At 53.7% G+C, this 27,267-nt stretch overlaps 1 protein-coding gene across 1 annotated transcript; it reads right to left on the minus strand.

Moving 5' to 3' along the window:
• Nucleotides 1–26,627, minus strand: MAST1 (microtubule associated serine/threonine kinase 1). The gene is made up of 26 exons (XM_069495147.1): nt 26,499–26,627; nt 24,756–24,844; nt 24,308–24,383; nt 22,299–22,377; nt 20,166–20,326; nt 19,962–20,037; nt 19,576–19,785; nt 16,770–16,871; nt 16,548–16,680; nt 16,400–16,467; nt 13,129–13,214; nt 12,831–13,039; nt 7,709–7,847; nt 7,449–7,581; nt 7,146–7,311; nt 6,935–7,036; nt 6,694–6,816; nt 6,013–6,122; nt 5,180–5,358; nt 4,857–5,104; nt 3,949–4,155; nt 3,503–3,732; nt 3,083–3,205; nt 2,855–2,991; nt 1,442–1,629; nt 1–1,342 (listed from the first exon to the last, which is right to left on the minus strand). Exons 1-26 carry the CDS (start codon nt 26,579–26,581, stop codon nt 84–86), a joined length of 4,716 nt encoding a protein of 1,571 aa, XP_069351248.1. The 5' UTR covers nt 26,582–26,627; the 3' UTR covers nt 1–83.
• Nucleotides 26,628–27,267: the final 640 nt, after the last annotated feature.

The following is a 27,267-nucleotide window of genomic DNA, read 5'->3' on the forward strand; positions in this document are numbered from 1 at the left end:
TCACGCAGCACGGACGCACTTTATTTATATGTGTACATATGTATACAGGCAGCTGTACAGCACAGGGCCAAGGGCCCCCTCGGCTATGGGCCTGGGGGTGCAGGGCTGGATGCCCCTTTTTTGGTCAGGCCTGCTGGGGGCACAGCTTCAGCAGGGCACCGGGAGGTCAGCCCCACTTCAGGCTTGGTGCCTGGGACCAGGAGGGAGGCGGGTGGGGCTGGGGGTGCTGCGCTGCTGGGGGCACTCTTCGTCAGGGCTGGGGACGGCATCTGGGGGTCCGGGGAGAGCTTGGGGGAGGCGGGCTTGGAGCGAGGCCCGCTCAGCGTGGTCCGCTCCTCCACCACCTCCAGCACCCAGCGCTCTCGGCCCCGGGGGGCCTCGGGCACGGAAGGCACCAGGGGTGCAGATTCCTGCAACCCCTTGGAGTCCACGGCCAGAGGCTCGGGCGCCTCAGCCTTAGCCCCCGGCCGCGAGGGCTCTACGACTATAGGCACCGGGGGCGTGCCCGCCTCACCAGAGCTGCTGCGCCGGCCTGTCTCGTGTTCCTGCACGGGGCTCAGCGCTGCCTTGGCCACAGCCCTGGCCACCCCGCCGGCGCCATCCTCCGTCTGCACGCTCTGGTGCCGCGTGCAGCTGGCGTCCCGCTCCAGGGTCCGGCCCCCGGAGCTGGTGGTGCGGGGCGGGGTGCAGGCCTCAGAGCCGCCTGGGGACTCTTTCTCCCTGCTCGACGCTGGCGGCCTCGGGGCACCCTCGGGCAGCAATGGGTCCGCGCCCAGGCTCAGGGGCGACTCCTGGCGGCCCAGGCGGCGGACTGCGACCTGCCTTGGTGCGCCAGGGCCCTCGATAGGTGGCGTCTCGCCGTCGGACTCCGCGAGGCTATGCAGGGCCAGTTCGCCATGGAAGTCCTTGCGGAAATCCGGGTGGCCCACCTCAAGGCTGTGTTTGCGAAGCGCGCCCTTCTTGTCGGCGCTCAGCGAGGCTCCCAGCTTCTCTGCCGACTGCACGCGCTTGAGGAGCGGCGAGCGTGGGGGCTCGGCACTCTTGGGGCGCGGGCGCACGACGGGCGGCGATGAATGCAGTTTGGCAGGGAAGCTCTGCGTCGTGTGCGAGCTGCCCACCGTGTGACCTGGCAGGGGCGGCGGCGACGCCTGCGTTGGGGACGGCGTGTGTGCCAGCGGCGACAGCGGGATGTTGCCGGCCGACTTGCAACGCGCAGAGCGGTACTGGCGGTGGAGCTTTGGCGACAGTCCGTGCAACGTGCTGGGCCGGATGTGGTGCGACGCCGACGACGCCGGCGAGTTGGGCGTGCTCGAGGCTGGGGAGCTGCTCTGGGAAGAGGCGCCTGCGGGCGAGAGGAGGTGTAGCCGGCAATGAGTACCGCCCCGCCCGGGCACCAGCCAGGCCACCGGGTCTGCTTGGCCGGGCTCAGGCCCAGGCGTACCTAGGTAGGCGGAGTCGGGCGTGGAGCGGTAGCTGTGCGTGGGCGAGCGCGCTGGCAGCCCGTGCGTGGGTGACCCCGGGAGACTGTCACTGGACGACAGCGAGCGGTTCAGCGACGACAGAGAGCGGCTAGTGTGCAGCAGGTTCGACTGCTTCGTGATCTTCCGGAAGAGGGAGCTGCGCTTCTTGCTGGGGGACAGAGAGGGGGCCACCTAGCCTGGACCGAGACGCCAGAGCTCCTGGCTTCTCCTACTTCAGGACGCCTGTAACCGCCCATCCCTTCTGGCCCGGCCCTCTCCAGCTATAATCCACCTATCAAGACAAAGAACTTCCCCTAATTCCAGGCAGTTTAGCTCCTCCGACTTCAGGCGACGCCCACCTCTTTCTGGCCAATACCAGTCCAAGCTAGAAACATCCAAACAAAATCAATCTCTTCTGGCCCCGCCCACCTCTCCGACCCCTCCCTCTCCCACTGCAACCCACCTATCAGGACCGGGAAGAAATTCACCCAACTCGACTGCCTGGCTCCTCTCACTCACTCAAGTACCATTCTGGCTTCTTTTTTTTTTTTTTTTTTTTTTTTTGAGACAGAGTCTCACTCTGTTGCCCGGGCTAGAGTGAGTGCCGTGGCGTCAGCCTAGCTCACAGCAACCTCAAACTCCTGGGCTTAAGTGATCCTACTGCCTCAGCCTCCCGAGTAGCTGGGACTACAGGCATGTGCCACCATGCCCGGCTAATTTTTTGTATATATATATTTTAGTTGTCCATATAATTTCTTTCTATTTTTAGTAGAGACGGGGTCTCACTCTTGCTCAGGCTGGTCTCGAACTCCTGACCTCGAGCGATCCACCCGCCTCGGCCTCCCAGAGTGCTAGGATTACAGGCGTGAGCCACTGCGCCGGCCTCATTCTGGCTTCTTGTCTGGGCCAAACCCACTGATCAAAACAACACTTCTCTGGCCCCACCCACCTCTCTCCTAGCTCCTCCCATCTATAAGGGAAAAAAAATTATTTTAGTTGTCACAGTCTTGCCTGGCATGCTCGTTCCAGATGCAAATTTCAACCTAGCCCCTCCCAGTCCAGTCTAAACACACTAACAGGACAGAACCATCTCCTGGACCATCTCCTAGACTCCTCCTTCTCCAAACAGTGCCCTTTCCAGGTCACATCCACTGGCACTGCCCACCTGCCCAAGACTCTCTCACAATGCTTCTCTTCCAGCCTAGAAACCTGGTACAGTTTCCTTTCCTGGCCCCTCACATTTTCCCAGCCCCTCTTAGCTTGTATGTCCTCTTGTCTGCTCTTCTGTCAGTGATTCCAACCACCTTTCCTGTGCATTTCGGTCCTCACCTACGCCCTTCCAGCCTCAGCCCAGCCCGCTGCTCAAAGACTGGGCTGTCTATAGCTCTGCCCACCTCTCCTGGCCCTCCTTGGCAGAGGGTCGCTTGTTCCTCCGAGCCATTTTGGCCTTGTAGCTGCTGCGTCTTGCAGGGCCAATGCGGATAGAGGTATTTTCGAAGGGCGTTGTGGTCACTGCTACCTTGTTGCCACTCTGGAGGAAGAATGGAGGAGGAGAGCCCTGCTTCCGGCTGCTCAGGCCTCCCCTACCCTCCACCCAGTGCACCCCCTCTCCCTGCACTCACCTTAAGGATCAGCTCCACGACCTCAGGATGCACCATGCCATGCACTGGCTCCCCATTCACGTGGGTGATAAGATCCCCTGCACAGAGCCCTGCCTCTTGGGCTGGGCCCCCTTCCTCCACATGCTAGGGACAGAGCACCACACAGGGGGAGTGTTAATAAAATGGTAACAAGGAAAGCGCCTAAGCTTATGTGCCAGACACTTAACTCTGCATGCACTATAATCCTCATTACACCATGTGAAATCGTGCATTTTGCAGATGAAGAAACTGAGGCTAGGAGAGGAAAGAGACACGTGGGGTCACGGAGGACTCTTGCCCTTAATAATTGGCTCCAGAGTTTGAAAGGTCCATCATTTCTGGGGGCCTTTCTCTCCCCTCAACCCCCAGCCTTGGATACAGATCCCACCCGTGAGTGCTCACCCAGACAATGTGATGGACACTGTAGACATCTGAGTCACCCATGTAGACGCGGATGGCTCGTAGTGTGAAGCCATACTTCTTGCCTGAGCGTTGGATAGTGATGGGGGAGCGGAGGCCGGTGACAGCCGGTGAGTAGTCCCGGCTGGGTGAGGAGTCCCGTGAGGATGGGTTGGAGGAGAGAGAGCGTGGGGACATGGGACTGGCAAGGGGTGAGCTTCCATGTGGGTCCACTGCAGACACAGAACCATGGTCAGAGGTCAGAGCCAACAAGACATAGATCTCCCTGTATCTGCTCCTCCCGCCTCCCAAGTCAAAGTCCCAGAGCAGCCTCTCATTGGTCCTCCTGGAGCCAATCACTGTGGACAGGGAAAATGCAGTATTTTCATTGGTCTGCCCCAGCTGGAACGCAGACAGCCCCTCCCCTGGCAGGTAGGGCCCAGGATTACCTGCAGGAATCATGACAGACAAAGCAGTGGCCGAGGCTGACTTGATGACTTTGCCCCCAGTACGAGAAGGCCTTTTCTCTACCACGGGGTCTCCTGACAGCTGCTGGTGCCGTGCCCGGCGCAGAACCAGGTCACTGGTGGCCCTCGCACCTGATGGGTCCCCATCCTTCAAGGGTGGGCAGAGGTCACCTGGGCGTGGGCGGTCAGCTGCAACAGAAAGCACACCGGTTAGGGATCATTCCAAGGCCAGAGACTTTCTCTCATGCTGTTGCCTCTGCCCGGAATGCTCTTCCCACTTTTCTCCTATTGCCTGATTGTGAGTTTATCAGAGCAGGTAACATGCGTCTGGCACTGCTCGTGATGCAGAGAAGCAGCCTGTATCAGTCTGTATTGCTGACTGACCATGGCAGTGGGTGTTCCTGATGTTAAGAATCTCAGGTTGCAGAGTGAATAAATAGCACATGAGAGCCAGGTGCGGTGGCTCACGCCTGTAATCCTAGCACTCTGGGGGGCCGAGGTGGGCGGATTGTTTGAGCTCAGGAGTTCAAGACCAGCCTGAGCAAGAGCGAGACCCCGTCTCTACTAAAAATAGGAAGAAATTATACAGACAGCTAAAAAATATATATATATAGAAAAAATTAGCCGGGCATGGTGGCACATGCCTGTAGTCCCAGCTACTTGGGAGGCTGAGGCGGGATGATTGCTCGAGCCCAGGAGTTTGAGGTTGCTGTGAGCTAGGCTGATGCCACCGCACTCTAGCCAGGGCAACAGAGTGAGACTCTGTCTCAAAAAAAAAAAAAAAAAAAAAAAAAAAATAGTACATGAGATCTTGCATAAACAGTACCTCATTGAATCCTCAATATATGGCCACTGGGGAATTGGGAAAGGCGGCAGGAGAGGGTACTCACTGGCCTCGGGGTCCCCGAAGCTGGGGGTACCTTCCCCTTGAACGGCCTCTTTGGGGGCCCGCGCATCCAGCGAGCCTGGAGGGTCTGAGCTGGGCCGGGGAGGCCTGCGCAGCCGGGCCTCATCCTCATCCTCTTGGGGGGCGCTGAAGCGGCTGGGCTCCAGCAGCGCCGAGAAACGGCGTCGCGCACCCAATGGGGGACTGGCCTCCCCCTCCAGGAAACTGGCCTCCGAGGCAGAGAAACGCTTGCTGCTGCGCGAAGGAGGCGTGGTCAGAGGAGACACGCCCCCTTCCCCTCCCCAACCCAGTAGTTCCTCTGCTCACATCTCCGGGGAGCCCCCTCTCCAGGTCTTCTCACGCAGAGTCAGGCCGCCCAGCCCCTCCCGCTTGCCGGCCACCTTCTCCTCGGGACCCTTGGCACTCGGCTCCCGCTTGCTGCCTCCTGCTGCTGCTCCAGGGGTCTTGGGCTCATGCTGCGACAGCTGCTCCATACTGCTATACACCTGCAAGGCGGGTAGGATGTGGTGGGAGGCAAGTACAGTCCCCCCAACCTCCCCACCCCTGGTTCCAGCATTGCTCCCGAGCTAATCGGCTTCTTGCCACTGAACTCGCCTAAACTGCGCTCCATTCTCCGAGGCCAGGGCCCCCCAACAACCTTCAATTCCTCAGCTCAGGCCCCACCCTACAAAATTAGGGCCTCAGTTTTCTTCTAGGCTCCCTCCCTACAATGCCCTGATCAATCAGGTCTCCACCCAGCCCCATCTTCCCAGGGTACCCCTCCGAATTTGTCTACCCTCGCCCGGGCTAGGTCCCGCTCACCTCTGCAAGTTGCTACTCAAAGCAAGACTTTACTTGACTTAGGCCCGCCCCCGCTGTCATCTACACGCCCTGACACCCCACCCCAGGCCTAGCCCCTCCCCACTGTGGGCCTCATCTGCACGACCCTAACAGTTCGCGTTAGATTTTACTCAATGCCAAAGACGAGTCCCCTAGACCCCTCTTCTGCATCCCCGCTGCCCTTGCCACTCCCAGACCCCCGCCCCCTCAGTAACTTCCAGCTCCTGAGACCTCGGGCACCTGGGGCCCTGCTCCCACAGCCTCTCAAGGCCCCGTCCCCCAGGGGGTCTTGCCCAGTCCCAAGCCAGGCCTTGGCCCACCTTGCTGAAGCGTGGCGAGCAGGAGGAGAACTGGCGGATCTCCACCGGCTCCTCCTCCGTGGTGTCATCCTCGTCATAGGAGTTCACGTGGTGATACCTGTCTGAGCGAGCTGAAGAGGGGGCGGGGGCCGTGACTGCGGGCACAGGTCCACTCCTCAGGTCACATCCCCACAGGAGCCCAGTCCTGGCTCAAGCCAGGCCAGAGGATCAGGCCACGCCCCTGCCTGATTCTCGGATCGGTTCAGGCTCCGCCCCCAGGCTGGGGCCCTGCCCCATTCTCAGAGCCTCCGTCAAGCTCCGCCTCCAGAATGGCCACGCCCCCAGTCCCGCCTACAGAGCTCTGCTCCCTGGCTGCGCCTCAGGCCAGCCCACGTCCCGCCTCTTCTCCGTCCTGGTGCCTCCCCGCTAGGCCAGACCCAGGCCCAACCTCCCAACTCACCCCTTTCCCGGACTCACATCTATCCCAACCCCAGTTTCTTATCTAGCGCTTAGCCTGAGCCCCGCCCCCATGCCAGCCCCGCCCCACATTGCCACGCCCCCGAACGGCCCCCGCCGGGTCCACAACTACAGCCCTGGCATCCAGAGGTCCGATAGGTACGTGGCCCAGCCCCAGCCTTACCCTAAGGCTTCTTTCCCCGGGATGCCACCCTTCACCCAGGCCCTGCTAATGTCCCCGCTCACTGTCAAAGTAGCTAGTGTCATCTTCCGACTCTAGGTGGGGGATGAACTCGGCCTTCTGCCTCAGCAGCCCTGTCCAGTCTAGGTCTCGAAAGAAACTGTGCTGCTTCACCTCAAAGGCACCACCTGGAAGAGAAGGAATTCCAGTGACAGCTGACGGCCAGCCCAGCAGCCCAGCCCCCCCACCCTCTGCCTTCTGCTCCAGGTCTGCCTCCCACAACGGGCTGCACCGCAGACCCCTTACCTGCCCCAAGTCGGACGAGGGGATTGGTCTGCAGCAGACTGGATATCAGGAGTTGGGCGTCTGTGGGCAGGGCCTCATCCCCCTCGGGCCACAGGATGTCATCTGCAAAGCAAAGTGGGACTGGGGGTCGCTTTTGAAGTCCATGGGGCCCTGGGCTGTCTCCTCTCCCCATGCACCCCGCCTCCTGCCCGTCCACTGCAGAGATGCGTACCGCTGATGACCTGTCCAAAGAGCTCTTCTGGCGTGTCCCCAAAGAACGGCACACAGCCCACCAGGAACTCGTAGAGGATGATACCCATGGCCCACCAGTCCACTGGCTTGCCGTAGCCCTGGCGCAGGATGACCTCGGGTGCGATGTACTCTGGGGTCCCACACACCTGGGGGCAGGCTGTCAGCCCGCGCCCTGGCCACAGGAGGGGCCTCCGGGGAGAGCGGTGCCCCCCACCAGGCCCTGGGACCCCGAGGTCCTGCTGGGTCACTCCACCCGCAGCGACCCCCACGCCCGCACACACACCTGTTTGTCCAGGAACTCCCGGGCGTCCTTCTCGATGTGGCCTTCGTACAAGTTGGTGGTTAGGCTCATAAGTCCCATCTTGGAGAGGCCGAAATCCGTAAGCTTGATGTGACCCATGGAGGTGATGAGGAGGCTGCAGACACGGTCGAGGGATCTCAGCGATCTGGCGAGGATCTCGGCGAGCCCTCTTCAACCCCCCGATTTATCCCTGGGCCTCCCAAGGGGGCAGGGACGAAGTGAAGGGAAAGGTGAAAGCTCACTTGTCAGGTTTGAGGTCGCGGTGCACGATGCCGTAGTTGTGCAGGTACTCCAGCGCCAGCACCGTCTCAGCAAAGTACATGCGGGCCATCTCCACGGGCAATGCCCCGATGTTCTTCAGCAGGGTTGCACAGTCACCACCTGCAGGCCAGGGAACCGCCCCACATGAAGAGGATGGTGGTAACCCCAGGCCAGAGTCCAACACTGGAGGCACATCCTAGCACCAAGCCCTCATGTCACATTGCACCCATTTTACAGATAAAGAACACTGAGGCTCAGAGAGGGGCTTCCCTCTCCCCAGGTCATATAAGGAATTGCCCTCTACTAGATTTTTCTTGTTGTCTTAGCCATCCTCTAAAGTTGGTATAATTAGCCCTTCTTTTTTTTTTTTTTTTTTTTTTTTTGAGACAGTGTCTTCCTCTGTCCCCCAGGATGGGGTGTAGTGGTGCAATCATAGCTCACTGCAGCTTTGAACTCTCGGGCTCAAGCTATCCTTCTGCCTCAGCCTCCAGAGTAGGGGAGACGACAGGCACATGCCACCATGCCCAACTAATACGTGTATTTCGTTTTTAGAGATGGGGTCTTGCTATGTTGCCCAGGCTGGTCTCAGCATCCTGGCCTCAAACGAGCCTCCCAAAGTGCTGGGATTAGAGACAAGAGCCACCGCTCCCATCCCGATTAGCCCATTTTACACACAAAGGGATGGAGCCTCAGAGAGAGATTGAATCACGCAGGGAGTTATTGCTGAAGGTGAGGTGTGGTTAGGACCAAAGTCTGTTTGCCTATCGACTCCATCTGGGAGCACAGCCCTTGATCTCCTGGCATCTGAACTTTGAAGATCAGGGGCCTGAAAATGCAGATTTTTGGCCTCCACCAGATTTAAAATAACTAACATTGGTATTTCAGTTTTCCCAATATCCATTCCCCTTTTTTTCTTATGAAGGCTAGATTTCCTTCTGGGTTAAGCGACTGGGTCGGTATGTAATCCAAGTTGCACCAGTGAGTCAACTCTCAGAATTTTCCCTTTATCTGTAAGGACTGCTAAGCTCGTAGGATGTAAGCTGAGCTCTGCCAGATGGCAACCTTTCTATATCAGGGCTTGTCTAGAGAGAAGCCTACACATGGAAGAGCAGAGCCAAGAGATGGAGCGATCCCTGATGGTATGGTGTGAGCACCTCGATACAGCCATTCCTGAAGGTGATCTTGATTTTTCAATCACATGAGCCAAATCATTTCTTTCCTCTTTTTTTTTTTTTTTTTTTTGAGACAGAGTCTCACTCTGTTGCCAGGTGAGAGTGCCGTGGCATCAGCCTAGCTCACAGCAACCTCAAACTCCTGGTCTTAAGCAATCCTCCTCCTCAGCCTCCCGAGTAGCTGGGACTACAGGCATGTGCCACCATGCGCAGCTAATTTTTTCTATTTATTTTTAGCTGTCCATATAATTTCTTTCTATTTTTGGTAGAGACGGGGGTCTCGCTCTTGCTCAGGCTGGTTTCGAACTCCTGACCTCGAGCAATCCTACCGCCTCGGCCTCCCAGAGTGCTAGGATTACAGGCGTGAGCCCCCTTCCCGGCCTCTTTCTTTCTTTTCTCTGTTCTGTTTTCTGCCAGATTTAGCTGGGTTTTGGAAACTGACAAAGCAGACTCTCTGAGGACAGGGCCTGGGAATATGCATTTGAGCACACCTATTGTGTACTCAACTCGCCACAGAGATCCTGATTCTATTTCCTTCTCTCTTCCTTCACCATGAAGGACTACAGCAGTCACCTCCCCCGTGGTATCCTTTCTTCTGCCTTGCCCACAGCAGCAAAATGGATTTTCTTAAAATATAAATCAGACCAGGCCAACCCTGTTTAAAGTGGTCCAGCGAGTGGCTTCCTGTTGCACTGAGAATGAAATCTGATGCCATTCCAAGCTCTGGAAGGCCCTGCACGCCCAGCCCCACCAGCCTCCTCCCTCCACATCTCCTCTCCCTCGCTCACTGGGCTCTGGCTCCACTGGTCTCCTTGCAGCCCCTCCAAATCCAAACACATTGTCACCTAAGAGACTTTGCACTAAGGAGTCACTTATCCTGGTATATTCCAGGCCTTAGAGAAGCCCCCTGCCCACCTACACCCCCACTGCTTTCTCTAGCCTGATGGTCCTCATGTCCTCACTATGTGAAACGTCTTTGTCTCCTTTGGCTTGTTTTCCTTGCTGTCTGTCTATGCAGACCAGAATGTAGCCTCCACGAGGGAGAGGTGTGTCTGTCTAGGCCCCCACTGTGCCATCAGTGCATAGCACAGCATGTGGCAGGAGGGAGATAATGATGGGATATTTGTTGAGTGACCACAGGGTTGACTAAGGATTGTAGGTGGCATACCTGTGTCCCTGTGAGATTACGTGTATCCTAACAAACACAGCATGTGTGTGTTTGGCCAATGGATGGAGTAATCTTTGGGTGGATACACAGGCATGGCTGGATGGGTGAAAAATAATATATACATTATTGATGGTTGGATAGATGGATAAATTGATGGTTAAATTGTGGATAAATGGGTAGAGCTAGCTAGCTGGCTAGCTAATTAGACAGATAAGGTGAATGCTGGAATGAAGGTTTAGATGAATGAATGAAATAGTAATGGATGGCTGGGTACGATGGCTCACACCTGTAATCCTAGCACTCTGGAAGGCCGAGGAGGGAGGATCGCTCAAGCTCAGGAGTTCAAGACCAGCCTGAGCAAGAGCGAGACCTCGTCTCTACTAAAAATAGAAATAAATTAACTGGACAACTGAAAATATATAGAAAAAATTAACCAGGCATGGTGGTGCATGCCTGTAGTCCCAGCTACTCAGGAGGCTGAGGCAGTAGGATTGCTGGAGCCCAGGAGTTTGAGGTTGCTGTAAGTTAGGCTGATGCCACGGCACTCTAGCCTGGGCAACAGAGTGAGACTGTCTCAAAAAAAAAAAAAAAAGAAAGAAAAGAAAAGAAAAAGAAATAGTAATGGATGGATGGATGATGGATTATTAAATAGATAAATAGGGCCAGAGTGGTGGCTCATGCCTGTAATCCCAGTACTTTGAGAGCCTAAGATGGACGGATTGCTTGAGCTCAGGAATTCAAGGCAAGTCTGGGCAACATAGCGAAACTCTGTATCTACAAAAATAAAAATTAAAAAAAATTAGCTGGGCATGGTGGCATGCACCTGTAGTCCCAGACACTGGGGAGGCTGAGGCTGGAGGATTGCTTGAGCCAAAGAGTTTGAAGGCCGGGCGTGGTGGCTCACGCCTGTAATCCTAGCACTCTGGGAGGCCGAGGTGGGCGGATCGTTTGAGCTCAGAAGTTCGAGACCAGCCTGAGCAAGAGTGAGACCCCATCTCTACTAAAAATAGAAAGAAATTATATGGACAGCTAAAAATATATATAGAAAAAATTAGCCGGGCATGGTGGCTCATGCCTGTAGTCCCAGCTACTCGGGAGGCTGAGACAGGAGGATTGCTTGAGCTCAGGAGTTTGAGGTTGCTGTGAGCTAGGCTGACGCCACGGCACTCACTCTAGCCTGGGCAACAGAGTGAGACTCTGTCTCAAAAAAAAAAAAAAAAAAAAAAAAGAGTTTGAAGTTGCAGTGAACTATAATTGTGCCACTGCACTCCAGCCTGGGGGACAGAGTAAGATCCTGTCTCAAAAAAAAAAAAAAAAGATAAATATTAATAAATACTGGCAGACTTGTGGATGGTGAATGAATGGCTGGAGAAATAGATGAATGAACAAAGGGATATATATTAAAAAAAGATGGATGAATGAAAAATACATGTATGATACAAAGAGTGAACCCTAATGTAAACTATGGACTTGAGTTAGGAATAATATATCAGGATTGGTTTATCAATTGTAACAAGTTTACCACACTAACACAAGATGTCAATAATAGGGAAAGAGAGGAGGGGTATGTGGAAACTCCCTGTAATTTCTGATCAATTTTCCTGTACACCTAAAACTCCTTTTAAAAAGGGGAAGCCTGTTAATTTTTAAAAAATAGATGTATAATGGGTAAATGGATATATGTATGGACAAATGGATGGATAATCACAAAGACAAATAAATGGATGGAGAGATGGACTTATAAACAGGTGCACAGATGTATGGATGGACAAAGAGATGCGTTAGCAAATGAATAGATGGAAAGATGGATGAATGGATGAATAATGGGTGGATAATAGATAATTGAATGGATGCCTCTATATTGAATGAAATGAAAAACAGGTAGATAAACCAAGAGATGGCTGGATAAGGCCGGGCGCGGTGGCTCACGCCTGTAATCCTAACACTCTGGGAGGCCGAAGCGGGTGGATCTTTTTTTTTTTTTTTTTTTTTTTTTTTTTTTTTTTTTTTGAGACAGAGTCTCACTCTGTTGCCCAGGCTAGAGTGAGTGCCGTGGCGTCAGCCTAGCTCACAGCAACCTCAAACTTCTGAGCTCAAAGGATCCTCCTGTCTCAGCCTCCCGAGTAGCTGGTACTACAGGCATGTGCCACCATGCCCGGCTTATTTTTTCTATATATATTTTTAGCTGTCTATATAATTTCTTTCTATTTTTAGTAGAGATGGGGTCTCGCTCTTGCTCAGGCTGGTCTCGAACTCCTGAGCTCAAACGATCCGCCCACCTCGGCCTCCCAGAGTGCTAGGATTACAGGCGTGAGCCACCGCGCCCGGCCGGGTGGATCTTTTGAGCTCAGGAGTTCAAGACCAACCTGAGCAAGAGTGAGACCCCGTCTCTACCAAAAAAATAGAAAGAAATTATCTGGACAACTAAAAATATATAGAAAAAATTAACCAGGCATGATGGCACATGCCTGTAGTCCCAGCTACTCGGGAGGCTGAGGCAGGAGGATCACTTGAGCCCAGGAGTTTGAGGTTGCTGTGAGCTAGGCTGACGCCACAGCACTCTAGCCCGGGCAACAGAATGAGACTCTGTCTCAAAAAAAAAAAAAAAAAAAGAGATGGCTGGATACATACATAGGTGAAATGGATAAATAAATAGGTGGATAAACATACAGGCAGAAAATCAATATGGTGACGGTGGCTCTGGCAGCAGCCCTGACTAGCATGCATGTCCCCATCTTCCCTGCAGCCCGCGGGCAGCCACACCTTCCACGTATTCCATGACCATGCAGAGGTGGCGCCGGGTCTCGAAGGAGCAGAACATGCCAACCACAAAGGGGTTCTCAGCGAAGGTGAGGATGTCGCGCTCCACGAAGGCCTGCTGGATCTGGTTGCGCAAGATCAGGTTCTGCTTGTTGATCTTCTTCATGGCGAAGCGCTGCCGAGTGTCGCGGTGTCGCACAAGGTAGACAGCACTGCAGGGGGAGAGAGCGAGGACCGGCCATCACCTCCGAGACACCCGGCCTCCGCCACCCTCCCCCCGCCAGAGCCCCGGGTGGCTCACCCGTAGGCACCATTGCTTATGAGCTTGATGGTATCAAAGTCATTCTCCCCAGGTGGCTTCTTGGCCTTGGTGCTGCTGCTACGGCCCTTCAGGGGAAAGATGAAGATCATTACCATCATCATTATGAGAGTGGGATTCTTGTCATTCTATTTTACACATGGGGAGACTGAGGCACAGAGAGGGCGAGTGAGTTCTCCATCCAAGTGCCACAATGAGGGAGAAACAAAGTCAGGACTTGAATCCAAGACTGACTCTGAAGACATATCCCTAACTTCTTCCATAAGGAAAGATAGCAGAAAACCTACAAAATGGATCCTAACATATAAATATATAAAGAGTTCCCAGAAATCAATAACAAAAGCCTAAAAATCAGAAAAAAGTGGGCAATGTATGTGAACTAGAGTTAGATTAGATTACTCGATGTCACACATAATGACAGAAAGGCAAGTTATAATTATCATGATATACCATTTTTCATCTGGCAGGTGAGCAAAAAACCAAAATCTAAAAGGCTAACACACTCTGTGAGCAAAGATGCGGGGAAATAGACACTTTTATACCTTGCTATTGGGAGAATAAATTAGTACAACCCCCATAGAAGGTACTTTGGTATATATCAGAATTACAAATGCATATTCCCTTTGACTCAGCAATTTCATTTTTGAATTTATGCTACCAATATGCTTGCACATACAAAAAATTACATATGTATGATCTTGCTCATTGCAAGATTGGAAACAATCTGTATGTCCATCTATAGAAAATTGGTTAAATAAACACGAGAGGCATCTATATAAAGAAATATTGTGCCACTGTTAAAAGAAAATGAGGAATCATTCTGTACACTGGTTCAGAAAATTCTCCAGAGTGAACTTTGGAGTGGGAAAAAACAATGAACAATATGTACTATATGTTTTTATGTAAAAAGAAGTGGCAAAATAAAACTATGTAATCATATTTTGGGGATATAGGGCAATGGAGGACAAAGGTGAAAGTAAGATTTTTCATGGTATATGTTTCTTGAAAATTATTTTGGTGTTTCTTAGGGACAAAGAGATTTATCACATAGCTATCACACAAAAATATCTATGCTAAATAAAAATATTGAACTAATATGCTCGTAGGTGTGTAGCCTAAAAAATCTGACACAAAAAAATTGACATAATTACAAGGAGAAATTGCTTAAAACAAGGATTTAACACATATCTCTCAGAAACTATTCATCAGGCAAAAATATGAATAGGGAGATGGAAGATTTGAATCACTCAATTAACAAATTTGATTGAATGGAATAATGTAGACTCCTACAAACAATTAGAGATAAATACCTTTTTTAGAGTTTTAGAGTTTTGAGTGATGTCATTCCATTACCTATTCAAAAAATTAAACAAATGGCATGCATAGTGAGATTCCTTTAAATATATATATATATAAAAGAAAGATGTGTGTGTATGTGTGTGTGAATGCATAGACCCAATTTAAAACAAAGGTCACAAGCACAAGTCCCTGTGGGGCCAGGTAGTCCAGGTGGAGGCCCTGGGTGATGGGGAAGCAGGTTCTCAGTATCACAGAGCAGCCTCCACTCAGTGACAGCTGGTTCCACCACAGTGTTGTCAAAACTTCTGATTTTTCAAGAGAAGGCCCAAACCCAGATTTTGAGGCAAAAGCTTCTGATTTTTATATTTTGCTTCAAATTTTTGAAAAACACTAGGCAGTTCAGAGAAAATACACGTGTGGCCATCAGGGCAGGCAGTCTCGACTAGACATGTGGAACATCGGCCAAAGTGTGATCGCCTGAGGGCAGGAATACGGCAATTTTCCCTGTGCTGACCCACCAGTGCAGCCAGTCAGTTCCCTCAAAAGCCCATGCAGTGTTTCTTATTAAGTTTTTGTTGTTGTTGTTGTTGTTGTTGTTGTTGTTTGTTTTTTGGGCTTTTATTTTTTTTTTAGACAGAGTCTTGCTCTGTTGCCTGGGCCAGAGTGCCGTGGCATCAGCCTAGCTCACAGCAACCTCAGACTCCTGGGCTCAAGCAATCCTCCTGCCTCAGCCTCCCGAGTAGCTGGGACTACAGGCGTGCACCACCACATCCACCCAGCTATTTTTTTTTTCTATTTTTAGTTGCCCAGCTAATATCTTTTTCTCTCTTTATTTTTTCTTTTTTCTTTTCTTTTCTTTTTTTTTTTTTTTTTTTTTTTGAGACAGAGTCTCACTCTGTTGCCCAGGCTAGAGTGCTGTGGTGTCAGCCTAGCTCACAGCAACCTCAAACTCCTGGGCTTAAGCAATCCTCCTGCCTCAGCCTCCCGAGTAGCTGGGACTACAGGCATGCACCACCATGCCTGGTTAATTTTTTCTATATATTTTTAGTTGTCCAGATAATTTCTTTCTATTTTTAGTAGAGACGGGGTCTCGCTCTTGCTCAGGCTGGTCTTGAACTCCTGTCTTCAAATGATCCTCCCGCCTTGGCCTCCCAGGATGCTAGGATTACAGGTGTGAGCCACCGAGCCCGGCCCCACAATAAGTTAAACATAGAATTAACTTACGACCCAGCAATTCCACTTCTAGGTGTATACCCAAAATAATTGAAAACAGTTGTTTAAACAAATGCTTGGACACAAATGTTCACAGCATCAATATTCACAATAGACAAAAGATGGACAAACCAATGTCTATCAGTTGATTAGTGGATAAACAAAATGAGGTCCATCCACACCATGGAATATTATTCATCCATAAAAAGGAATTTAGCTCTAGCCCATGCCACAATGTGCGTGAACCTCAAAAACATTAAGCTCAGTGAAATAAGCTAGACACAAAAATCCACGGAGTGAATGACTCCGTTCATATGAAATGTCCCAAAGAGGCGAATCCATCAGGAGAGAAAGTGGATCAGTGGTCGCCAAGGGCTGGGGAGAGGGGGAGTGGGGAGCGACTGCTTAATGGGTGAGAGGTTTTCTTTTTGGGGGGTTAAAAAAAGTCCCAGAACTAGACAGATGTGATGGTTGTACAACATTGTGAATGGACTAAATGCCACTGAATTGTTCATTTTTAAATGGTTAAAATGGCAAATTAAACTTTATGTGTATTTTATTATGAAAAGGAAAAAGGCCATGGAACAGGAGCTGTCATTAATCCCACTTTACAGATGGGGAAACTGAGGCTCAGAGTGCAGGACCAAGAGATCCACATGGCTTGAGGACAAAAGGGCAGGAAGTAAGCCCTGGCCTGCCCACCGGTGGACCAGGGTGCTGACTTCCGGCCACGTGGCCTTACCTCAGAGAGGTCGTCCTGCTCCGGGGTGTTGGAGCCACCGCTGTCTTGCTCCTCCAGGTGTACCACGTCTAGGGACGGATTGAGAGTGAGTGCGGGCTGGGGTCCAGGCCTGCTCGCGCCCGTTCACCCTGCGCCCACCATGTGGCACCTGGAAATGGGTCACGCGTGAGGCCAAGCTGGCGGATGATGTAGCGCGGGATGTCCGTCTTCACAAGGTGGCCCTCCTTGGCGTGTCCCTCGGCCGCCTCCAGCAGGTGGTAGAACTCCTCGGGGTTGAATTCCTGAGGAAGGGCACAAACCGGCTCACTGCAGGCTCAGAGGGGACCCCACCTCCACACGATCCCCCCCAACCCACACCCAACCCCCTCACCAGGCACTCCAGCAGCCTCGCAGGCCGCGAGATGATAATGAGCAACTTCTTCACCAGCTGAGTGACAAAGGCCACCTCCAAGCTCTCGGAGCGTTCATAGGCCTGGGGAGGAGGGCACAGGGGGGTGGGGTTCACAGGCACCCGGCCTCAGCCAGGCCCCTGTCCCAGCCCCACAGGGTAGGCACTGCTGCTCTTGCCCCATTTTACAGGTGAGAAAACTGATGCCCGGGCCCCACAGTAAAAATAATGAGGATAATAATTATGATAATGATAATAATAACAAATTATAATGATTATAGCAAACAGTGTCCTAAAACCTTCACTCATTCAATTCATCTTCAAAACAGCCCTAGTCTTCATCATAGTCCCAGCCCTGATGCCCAATGTTTATCCAGGTCAAGTTAGAATCTCTCTGCCTGGCATGCTCTCCCTCTGAATCCCTGCATGGTTCCTCCTTTCTCCTCTTTCAAGTCTCTGCTCAGTTGTTACCTCCTCAGGGAGGGCCACCACAAGCACTCCCTCATCTGCTCTAAAATCTCCCCCTGCCTCTTGGCAGCACCCTCAAACAACATTAACCTGCTTTTATTTTATTTTATTTTTTAAGGGTCAGGGTCTTAGGCCAGGCACAGTGAATCACACCTGTAATCCTAGCATTTTGGGAGGCCAAGGTGGGAGGATCACTTGAGGCCAGGAGTTTGAGACCAACCTGGGCAATATAGCAAGACCCTATCTCTAAAAAAAAAAAATAGAAAAATTTAACCGGGTGTGTTGCCATTCACCTGTAGTCCCAGCCACTTGGAAGGCTGAGGCAGGAGGATCTCTCAAGCCCATGAGTTTAACCCAAGTAGCTGGGACTACAGGTGCATGCCACTATACCCAACATGAACCCGATTGTTATAGCAGGAGAACTGAGGCACAGAAGGGTTAAGTGTTGTAGCACAGACTGCACGGCAAGAAATTCAGGAGTTAGCTGTGAGCCTAGGCTGTCTGGAGTCTGTGCTCTCAACTCCTAAGGACCTAGCAGCAAAATCTAGACTCAAACCCAGATGTGGAGCCAGGTGTGGTGGCAGAAATGCACCTGTAGTCTCTGCTACTTGGAAGCCTGAGGCAGGAGGATTATTTGAGCCCAGTAGTTCAAGCCCAACTTGGGCAACATAGTGAGACCCTGTCTCTTAAAAAAAACAAAAACAAAAACAAAAAACCACCAGACCTGACACCAAAGCCCATAGTGACATTAACATCCTGCCCGTCAGGTCTGGGTTGGGAGTCTGGAGCCCAGAGCCCCATGTTCTGGTCCCTGTGCCCTTACCCAACCTCATCTCACAACACTAGTGTCCGTTGGCTTCTGTGCTCCTGAAATTTCCCCAGACTCCCTCCCACCTCAGAGACTTTGCACATGCTGTTCCCTCTGCTCAACACACGTTGCCCCCAGCTCTTGTCATGACTGCTACCTACTTATTATGCTTGTCCCCATATCAATGTAGCATCCTCTAGGGAGGCCTCCGTGGGCCTTACAAGGGAGCTTTGGCACTCCACCCTGTTGCCCTGTTTGAGTGTCCGCTGAAATCATTACATTCCTTGATTGGCTGGTTTCTTGTGTCTCTCACACTAGAATATCAGCCACACAGAGGCCAGAATATTTGTCTGGTTTGTTCACTGCCATGTCCCCAGGGCCCAGCACATAGTAGGTGTTCAATAAATCATATCCATCGCCATTAACTTGAATGGGGACGTTATCTTGCTTACTTTCTTTTTTTCTTTTTTTTAAATTTTGAGACAGAGTCTCATTCTGTTGCCCCAGCTAGAGTGCCGTGGCGTCAGCCTAGCTGACAGCAATCTCAGATCCTGGGCTCAAGCGATCCTCCTGCCTCAGCCTCCCAAGTAGCTGGGACTACAGGCATGTGCCACCATGCCCGGCTAATTTTTTCTATATATATATATATATATTTTTTTTTTTTTTAGCTGTCCATATAATTTCTTTCTATTTTTAGTAGAGACGGGGTCTCACTCTTGCTCAGGCTGGTCTCGAACTCCTGAGCTCGAGCGATCCTCCCGCCTTGGCCTCCCAGAGTGCTAGGATTACAGGCGTGAGCCACCGCGCCCGGCCTACCTTGCTTACTTTCATTCATTCACTCATTTTTTTTTTTTTTAAGACGGGTCTCATCTGTAGCCCAGCCTTGAGTGCGGTGAGTGGCACAGCTCACTGCAGCCTTGAACTCTTGGGATCAAACCATCCTCTGACCTCAGCCCCTGGAGTAGCTGGGACTACAGGCATGCGCCACCGTGCCTGGCCACTCATCTAGTCATTTAACCAACATTTACTGAGCATTTACTGTGTGCTGGGCACTGTGCCAGACAGCAGGGAGACAGCAGTGAACAGGACGACCCCTCCGCCCCCACGTGTGGGGCTGACATTGGACAAGGGGAGACAAGAAATAAAATAAGAAAAAATCTACAGTATGGTGCTAAGTGTTAAGGAGAAACTACAGAGAAAGTGGGTGGTGTGTGTGAGCAGAGTTTCAATTTTTTAGTGGGTGGGGGCATGTCTAGGAACCCCCCTGAGAAGGTGACGTTTGAGTAAAGACCAGAAGGAAATAAGGGAGGTTAAATTTCTGCCTCCCCCATCAGACCTAGGGCAGGAACCACGTCCTTGTCACCCCACTCCTGAGCCATAAGCGCCACTGCAGCGCCTGGCACGTGGTGGGCAGTCCCCGCACCGATGTGGGGTGAAGAAAGCGGCTGGGGGCACTGGGCATGATTTGGGGGTGCAGAGCCTGAGATCGGGCCGGCCCGCGCCAGCACTCACGTCCTGCAGCAGCTTCTCCAGGTTTTCCTGCAATTCGTAGAAGTAGACGGTGGTGATGAGGCCGTCGCGGGACTTGGTCAGACAGTCCCTGGCCAGCTCGATGATCTGGTGGTGGATGAAGCTGAGCACGCCGTCGGCCAGCGGCAGCACGCTGTCAGGCTCGTAGGCGCGCGTGAAGTCGCGCAGCTTTTCCTCCATCTGCGCGGTGGCCTGCGGGAGGGACGGAGGCAGGGCGGGGGTGCCAGCACTCAGCCGGGCCCAGAGGCTGCCGCCGCCAGGAGCCTGTGCTGAGCGCGCCGGCCGCTAGGGGGCGCGCGGGGCTAAGGGGTGTGACAGTCCCTGCCGCCGGGTGTCCCCGCCGCCGCCGCCCCCGGCCCCCGCCTCACCTTGGGGAACCTCTCTTTGTAGACATGGTTCATCATCACGATCTCGTTGTCGCAGGAGGAGGGGGAGCGCCCGGGGCTGTGGGGAGAGAATCCCATGCTGTCCAGCCCCCTGCCTCTGAGCCCGCTCCACTGGCGGGGACAGGCTACGCTTCATGCACAAGTCCTCAGGCCGACAGCTGCGAGCGAGGAGGGGTGCCTGCCCACCTGAGGCTCCGCGAGCGCGGCCGCACGGCCGGGGAGCGGCGGCCGCCATCCTCGTCCGTGATGCTCTCGGTGCTGCCGAAGTGTTTGGAGAGGAAGTGGAGCTCGTCCACCGTGGGCTGGTAGGGCAGCTGGTGCAGGCGCTCCTGGGAGGAGCAGGACGACTGGGGGAGGGGCGAGGCCGGGGTCAGAGCCACCGCGGGCCCCCCCCCCCACAGTTCGGGACGCTGGGCTGGGACTCCAGGGGCTGATGGGCCAGTTGGCAAAATCAGGATCAGGACCTGATTTAAGATCCTCAGATCCCAGGGCCCCAGCTGGGACCCCTGACCGGGACTCCTGGTCACGGACAGGTGGCCAGGGACAGACACGGATGGGGACAGTAACACAGACATGGATGTGGCCAGAGGGAGTGTGTTAAAACTTGAGTCAAGTCGTGGCCCTCCTCTGTATAGAACTCTCCATGGCTCCCATCTTACTCAGGGTGAACACCCAAGTCCTCCCACCCCAAGGTCCTGCTCCATCTGGCCCTACCTCTCTGCCCCCCTCTTCCCTCCCCTGACCTCGCTGGCTCTGCTCTGGCTGCACTGGCCTCCTTAGGGGCCCTTGAACAAGCCAGGCAAGCTCCTGCCTCAGGGCCTTTGCACTGGCTTTCCCCTCTGCTTGCAACACATCCACTAGAGATTTCTCCTCCTCCTTCAAATTTTTGCTTAAATGTCACCCCTCAGAGAAGCTGCCTCTGAACTCAACACACTCATCATTCCTTAACCCTACCCTATATTGTTCCCTCCTGCCTTATCTATCTCCGGACTGACTTACTACCTCTTTTTTTACGTGACAGGGTCTCCTTCTGTCACCCAGGCTGAAGCGCAGTGGTGCGATCATAGCTCACTGCAGCCTCAAAATCCTGCACTCAAGCAATCTCTCTGAGGCCTCAGCCTCCAGAGTAGATGGGACAACAGGCTTGTGGCACCATACCTGGCTACATTTTTAAATTTTCTTTTAGAGATGGGGTCTTGCTGTGTTGTCCAGGCTGGTCTCTTTTTTTTTTTTCCCAATTTTTTTGGAGCTGGAGGAGGTGCTGCAATCCACTCCCACATTCCAGGACCCAGGCTGGTCTCAAATTCCTTGCTTCAAGCGATCCTCCTCCCTCCATGCCTGGCCCATTTTTTAATTTTATTTTAATGCACATTATATGTGGCCCATAGAATCACAATTTCAAATCGTTCAAAAAATTTAACATAATTTAATATGTTAAAGTCATTCTCTGGCACCACTCCCTGCCTTGGCCAATAAGCCCCAAAATGATCAGGGTCGCTGCCTGCATTGCCTCTCTTCCTCCCCCACCAACCCAAAGCTCCAGCCACACAGGGCTTGTTTCAACTTTCCAAATGCAGCAAGTTCTCTGTGACCTCTGGGAGTTTTCTTACGCTGTTCCCCTTTCCTGGAACACCCTCTCTGCATCTTCCACCTGCCAAACTCCTGCTGACCCTTTGTCTTTGCTGAATTGTCACCTCCTCTGGGAAGCCTTCCTTGATTTCTCCCAGCTTAGTCACATGCCTCTTCTCTACCGTCACCTCGCCTTGTGCTACTCCCACCAAAACGCTTACCACCCTATGTTGTAAATGCCTTCTTACTGGCCTGTCATCCCCCACGAGGGCTGTGTGAATCGCTGGACGTTGACTCAGGTTATAGAGTTCAGCCACCACATGAGTCTCATCATAAATGGCTGCTGAATGTCATCCCAGGGGATGAATGAATGTACTACAGACATGGGTAGAAAAGAGGGCAGATGGAGAGAGACTTTGGGTATCGCACGGGGTAAGCAAATGGGCTCTGGGTGAAAGCTGCGGCCTGTCCCCGGCCAGCTGCTGACACTTGAACAAATGGCTTAACTCGCTGAGCCTTAATGTCATCACGTGTAAATGAGTCAGACACGTGTAAATGAGTCAGACACGTGTAGGACCCTACAAATGTGTGTTGAGGGCAGAGAACAGGGCTTTGGGGGGGGGCTGTAATTCACCCTTGAATGACAGAGAAACCCAACCTGCCTGGACTGCTGGCTTGGGTGTGGGCCTTTGGGTGTGGGGGGGTCCCCTGCAGCCTCTACCCGCCTGCCCGCCCACCTGCCACACTCACCGAGACGGTAGAGCTGGGTGTGTTGGTGCCATAGCCAGACGAAGGGAGCGAGGCCAGCGACCAACGGCGTCCGTCCGCCCTGGAACCCAGCCGAAGTGTTCAGAGGCCACCATGTCCCCCTGCTGCACCACTCCTCGGGGTGCGAGAGAAGCCAGTGGGCATGGCCAGGGCAGGGGGTGGGGGAATATGTCTGTTCTCTGAGACTCCTTTAGGCCCTCAGAGTCAAGGGGGAAAAGGAAGTCTTCCAGCCAGGCACCGAGGACTTGGAGGGAGGATCCCACTCTCTTGTGATCCCATGCCAAACGAGCCCTCCGAAGTGGACACCCACTGGAAAAGCCCACCTAGGAACTCATCCCAGGGGGACCCCAGAATTCTCCCCCTGGTGAGCCTCCCGTGACAAAGCTCTCAGAGTGAGACCCACTGGGACTTCTCAGAGAATACAGGTCCCTCCCTCCGACACACACACTCTGACACATGCTCCAGTGGCCTTACAGCCTTGTGCACACAGACACAATCTGTCTCGCAGCCACACCCACTAATGATAGTGTGACTATGGGAATCAGGTTCACATACTAACGTGCACACATTCACACTGCACACAACCCCCCCAGTACACTCACTCGTATTCACTGTCCCATCTGTGGACCCACTCTCACACACTAACAAACAATCACACACACAAAACGAGACACACACTCACGTATAGACACATACACTTACTGAGACCCAATATTCACACTGTGACACACACAGAGACACATACTCGCCCACACATGCTTTCACGTTCACACGGATACACGTTCCAGACGCCTTCACTCATTGCCATACACTCGTTGCTACTCCCACGCAGGTGCACAGATGTGTCTGCACACATGTCACACATCACACACGTTTACAATCCTACAGACACACGCATTCACACTCACACACTGATGCATTCTCATGGATGACTGTGTAGGCACGTGTTCCCTCGCACATTCACAGTCTCACACACTCACATCCACCCGCGCCAGCACACAGATTGCACGGTCACATGGTCACACACCCCACATACTGGACTCCTCCCCTATTCCGTCCTCCCGGTAGTATGCTAGCCCAGCCCTTCCTCCGTGCAGATGAACACGTCAGGGCCAATCCTAGAGCCCTGTCCTAGCTTCCCCTTGCCCTCAGCTAAATTCCACGGTCGAGGGGAGCGTCCCCACCCTCCCCAGGGAGCCAGTCTTTGTCCCCACAGTGCCCCGTGACTCCCACCCCACACCCTTCCTCAGCCTTTGCAATGATCCCCATTCTCTGCCCTGCCTGCCACTCTCGACTCTGAAGGTAGCGACGAAGTGTCATTCACCCCATATGCCCAGCTCCTACAACATACCAGGTGTTCAGACACTGTTTCTAGAATGAATAGAGATCAAAGAAAAAGAGATCCTCTAAACCTCCTTGGTGACTCCCAGAAAGTTTCTCCAAAAATCATCAGAGGAACCTCTCTGCTTCTCCCAGTTTCACCAAAGACCTCCAGAAAATTCATTGAAGAACACTCCAGAAACCCTCAGAGACCCAAGGAAGAAAACGTGAGATTCCTCCTCTTGGACCCTTGAGAAATAGCTCTAGCCGCCCTCCCCCACCTCGGGGATCAAGAGTCAGTCCCTAGATGGGCATCGCACAGTCTGCGATTGCGCACCTCATCTTAGCTACCCTGTCCTGTTGCTATGGAAACACCCGGCCAGGAGCGCAAGGCTCAGGGAGACCTAGACCCTGGGCCCAGAGCGCACGCGCTTTCGTGCTGCCTCAAAAGAAGCCCCGCCCCTTCCCCATTCCAGATCAGCGATTGGCCCCGCCTTCTTATAGGCCCCTCCCCGAAGGCTGGGCCCTTTTTCGCTCTGGGACCTTGGGGCACTAGCGGGTCCCCTCAGGCCCCAGCTCGGGTGCAATTAGGAAGAGAACAGATGGCGGCCCAGACGGTGGGTGGGGAGGGTCTAGCCGGGGTTCTGGGGCCCTGGGGGACAGGGACTCACCTTCGGGAGGAGGCAAACGAGAAGTGGGCGGGGGTGTTAGGGGAGAAGTTGCGGGGACTGTCCAGGGGACTGCTACCTGTGGCGGAAAGGGGGGCGCTTTAGACCTAGGTTGGGAGCAGTCTCATCAGACCTCGTGATCCCTAAAGCGGGTGAAAACAGAAGCCCGTCCTGTCTTTAGCCTACCTCTACCTCTGCCCTTGTGTGGTAGGCCACACCCCTTTGCCTGCGGCCCCGCCTCTCTAAACTTTCTAGTTGCGCCTGAGCCCCCGCCCACCAATACGCGGGCCCTCTGCGGTCTGACCACGCCCTCACAAGGATGGTCCCGCCCCTTATCCATTCAGGGTCCGCCTCTACCCAGACTCCGCCCCCTTCATGCGATATGACCACGCCCCTCGCCTGTGGCGCCCGCCTCCTGCAGTCTGATCCACACCCATCACTCTGGTCTCACCTAGGTGGCCCGGCAGCGGGGAGTGGGGTCTCGGCAGTGTGGGCGAAGTGCTGGTCAGGATGAGGCTTTTCCGGTTACTGGTGCGGCAGCTGCAGGGAAGGCGGGGCAGGGGGGCCAGGCCAGGCCGCAGCCCAGTGAGTCCTTGAGCCCAGCCAGCCAGCCTCCCATCTCAGATTCCCCCCATCCCCCATCTGAGTGTGCTTGGAGGCGCCCCCGGAGGACTTCTCGGAGGAGGAAGTGGTGGAAGGTGCGGCAGAATTGTGTTTAGCAGGGGATGCGCGTATGACATGTGTGTGAGAGATTACCGTGTGGATCCTGTGTGGGCACAGCGTCAGTCATAGTGTGACAGTCTCAGTGTCTAGGTGACAGCATTGGTAATAACGAGTGTCCGTGTGTCCTTCGGTGTATGCTGACATTCACTGTATGTATCCACTTGTGGCATCCACTGTGTCACTTCAAAACTGTGTGACACTAAGTGCATCCTAGTGTGATATCATGTGTGACACTTCCTGGGTTTACCTTACATAACACAGCTTGTGCATTAGTGTGTCTATGTGACACAGTGTGAAATGCCGCTTGTCCAGGACTACGTGTGCTGTAACATGTGCATGATGTATGATTTCTGCAATAGGTATCTAGGTGAAGCATTCTCAGTCTGTGTGAGATACTGTCCTTGTGTCTGTGTGTGACATTCACCATGTGTGTCCATGTGTGGCATCTACTGTGTGAATTTAACATCCTGTGACACTGGGCATGTCCGAGCATGGCACCATGTATGCCATTCTCTGGGTGAGTCTTGCATGTGATAACGTGTGATTTTGTGTATTTCTCTGTCTCTGCAGATTCCCTGTGTCTGCTCATCCTGATGTCAGTGTGACACAATATGTGACATGCCTAGATAAGACATAGGTTTTTACATTGTTGGGTGCACAGATGTGTCATTGCCACACATGCGTCTGTGTGCATCTCATATTATATGTGTGTATCCCCACGCATGTGACATCTTACTAGGAGTACACGATGTCGTGCCTGTGGGTATAGGTGTCTCTGTGTGGCACTGGGGGGTGGTCCTGTGTGTCTGTGCATGGCTCTGACCTGTGGCGGCTGCATGGCTGGTATGCGTGGCGCCTCCCAATGTATCTGGGCCACTAGGGCTGTTGTGTGTGTGTGTGTGACATCATGTCCTGCGTGACGCTGTGTGTCACTATTTGCAGTGAGGGGCTGTGTTCTTGAGGGGGGTCTGTGCTATGATAAAAAGCCCCGCTTTTTCTCACCCTCAGGATGCCAGTCTCCCTCCCAAAGAGGGAGCCCCCAGCCACTATGTCTGTCCCCTCACCCTCAGCCGCAGTGACTGAGCATATTAGCGCGTCCAGAAGCACGAGGCATGGGGGTGGGGGAAGCCAGGCTGCGGCTATTGTTCTGAGGGTGCCAAGCCCCCCACCCTCTCCTTCTTCCCCTACCCCCACCAGTCTGCCAGAGCCGGCAGCGCCAGCAGACAAAGGCGCCCTAACACCCCACCCGGCGCAGCCCCCTCCCCCCGCATCTGTCCTTTCCAGCGTTCAGTACCCCCGGACTCGGCCCACATGGCCCCCCATTCAACCCTATTCCTGGCGGGAAGGCGCAGCGCGGCACTTCTGGCGCAGCTGGACGGGACGCAGCACCCGGGCCCCGCCCTGCGGCAGCACCCAGAGGGGCAGCATTGCGGAGAGGGCCGGGACACGGTCAGGGGGGTTGGGGGTCTACCTCTTGGTGCGGCGGAACATACTGCCGCCGGGGAAGGAGGGCATCGAGAAATTGGAAAGCGCGGTCCAGAGAGAGTCAGACATGACCCGGCGGCGGCGACATGGTGGCAGGTGCCGCAGCGGCAGCGGCAGCGGAGCGGGGAGCAAGCGCGCGGGGCGGAGGCTGGAGCCGCAGCGGGCAGGGGAGGGGACCGGAGGGGAGGGCCCTGCGGCTGCGGCCCGCCGGGAGGGGGCGCTGCGGTGTGCCCGCGCGTCAGATTCCGCCGGCGCGAGCGCCTGGCGCCCCCACCCGGGCCCCAGAGGGGCAGCCAGTCCCGCGCGTCTCTCCCCAAGGCTCACCTGCTGCTTTTCCGGGGTAGGGGCAAATCCTTCTGGAAGGCAAAGGGGTAAAATGATGGAGGTCAGCGTGCACCTGCAGTCGCTGCCGCAAGCCCTTTCAGCTCCCTGCAGAAGCAGAAGCAGGGCGGGACAGACCTCTCTTTGGCATCATCACCTTCATCCTTGGCCATGCACTGAGGGCCGAGCTCCTTGGAGGAGACGGTTTCAGGGTGATTCCTCTCCCGACCCCTAGAGACCAGCACAGGGTCAAGTACGCAGAAAGGACCCCATAGAGGGCACCTGAGTTGACATCTCAGTGTTTATGCAAATGAAACAGGAGTCTTTATTTGAAAAATATTTCTTTAGCACCTACTGTATGCCAGGCCGTAAACTAGGCACTGGGGACACAGCAGTGAATAAAATAAAAGTTCCTGCCCTTTTGGGGACTAGCA

Source organism: Eulemur rufifrons, chromosome 2, assembly GCF_041146395.1.
Source record: "Eulemur rufifrons isolate Redbay chromosome 2, OSU_ERuf_1, whole genome shotgun sequence".
NCBI lineage: Eukaryota > Metazoa > Chordata > Mammalia > Primates > Lemuridae > Eulemur > Eulemur rufifrons.

What these genes read in the sequence shown, in the direction of transcription:
- MAST1 (XM_069495147.1), bottom strand. Translation starts at nt 26,581, where the DNA reads ATGTCTGACTCTCTCTGGACCGCGCTTTCCAATTTCTCGATGCCCTCC. An exon ending in AGCAGGACGACCTCTCTGAG is followed by an intron (nt 13,215 to 16,399) that starts GTAAGGCCACGT and finishes TTTCCCCTGAAG; the next exon opens with GGCCGTAGCAGCAGCACCAA. An exon ending in GTCTGTCATGATTCCTGCAG is followed by an intron (nt 3,733 to 3,948) that starts GTAATCCTGGGC and finishes CTGTGTCTGCAG; the next exon opens with TGGACCCACATGGAAGCTCA.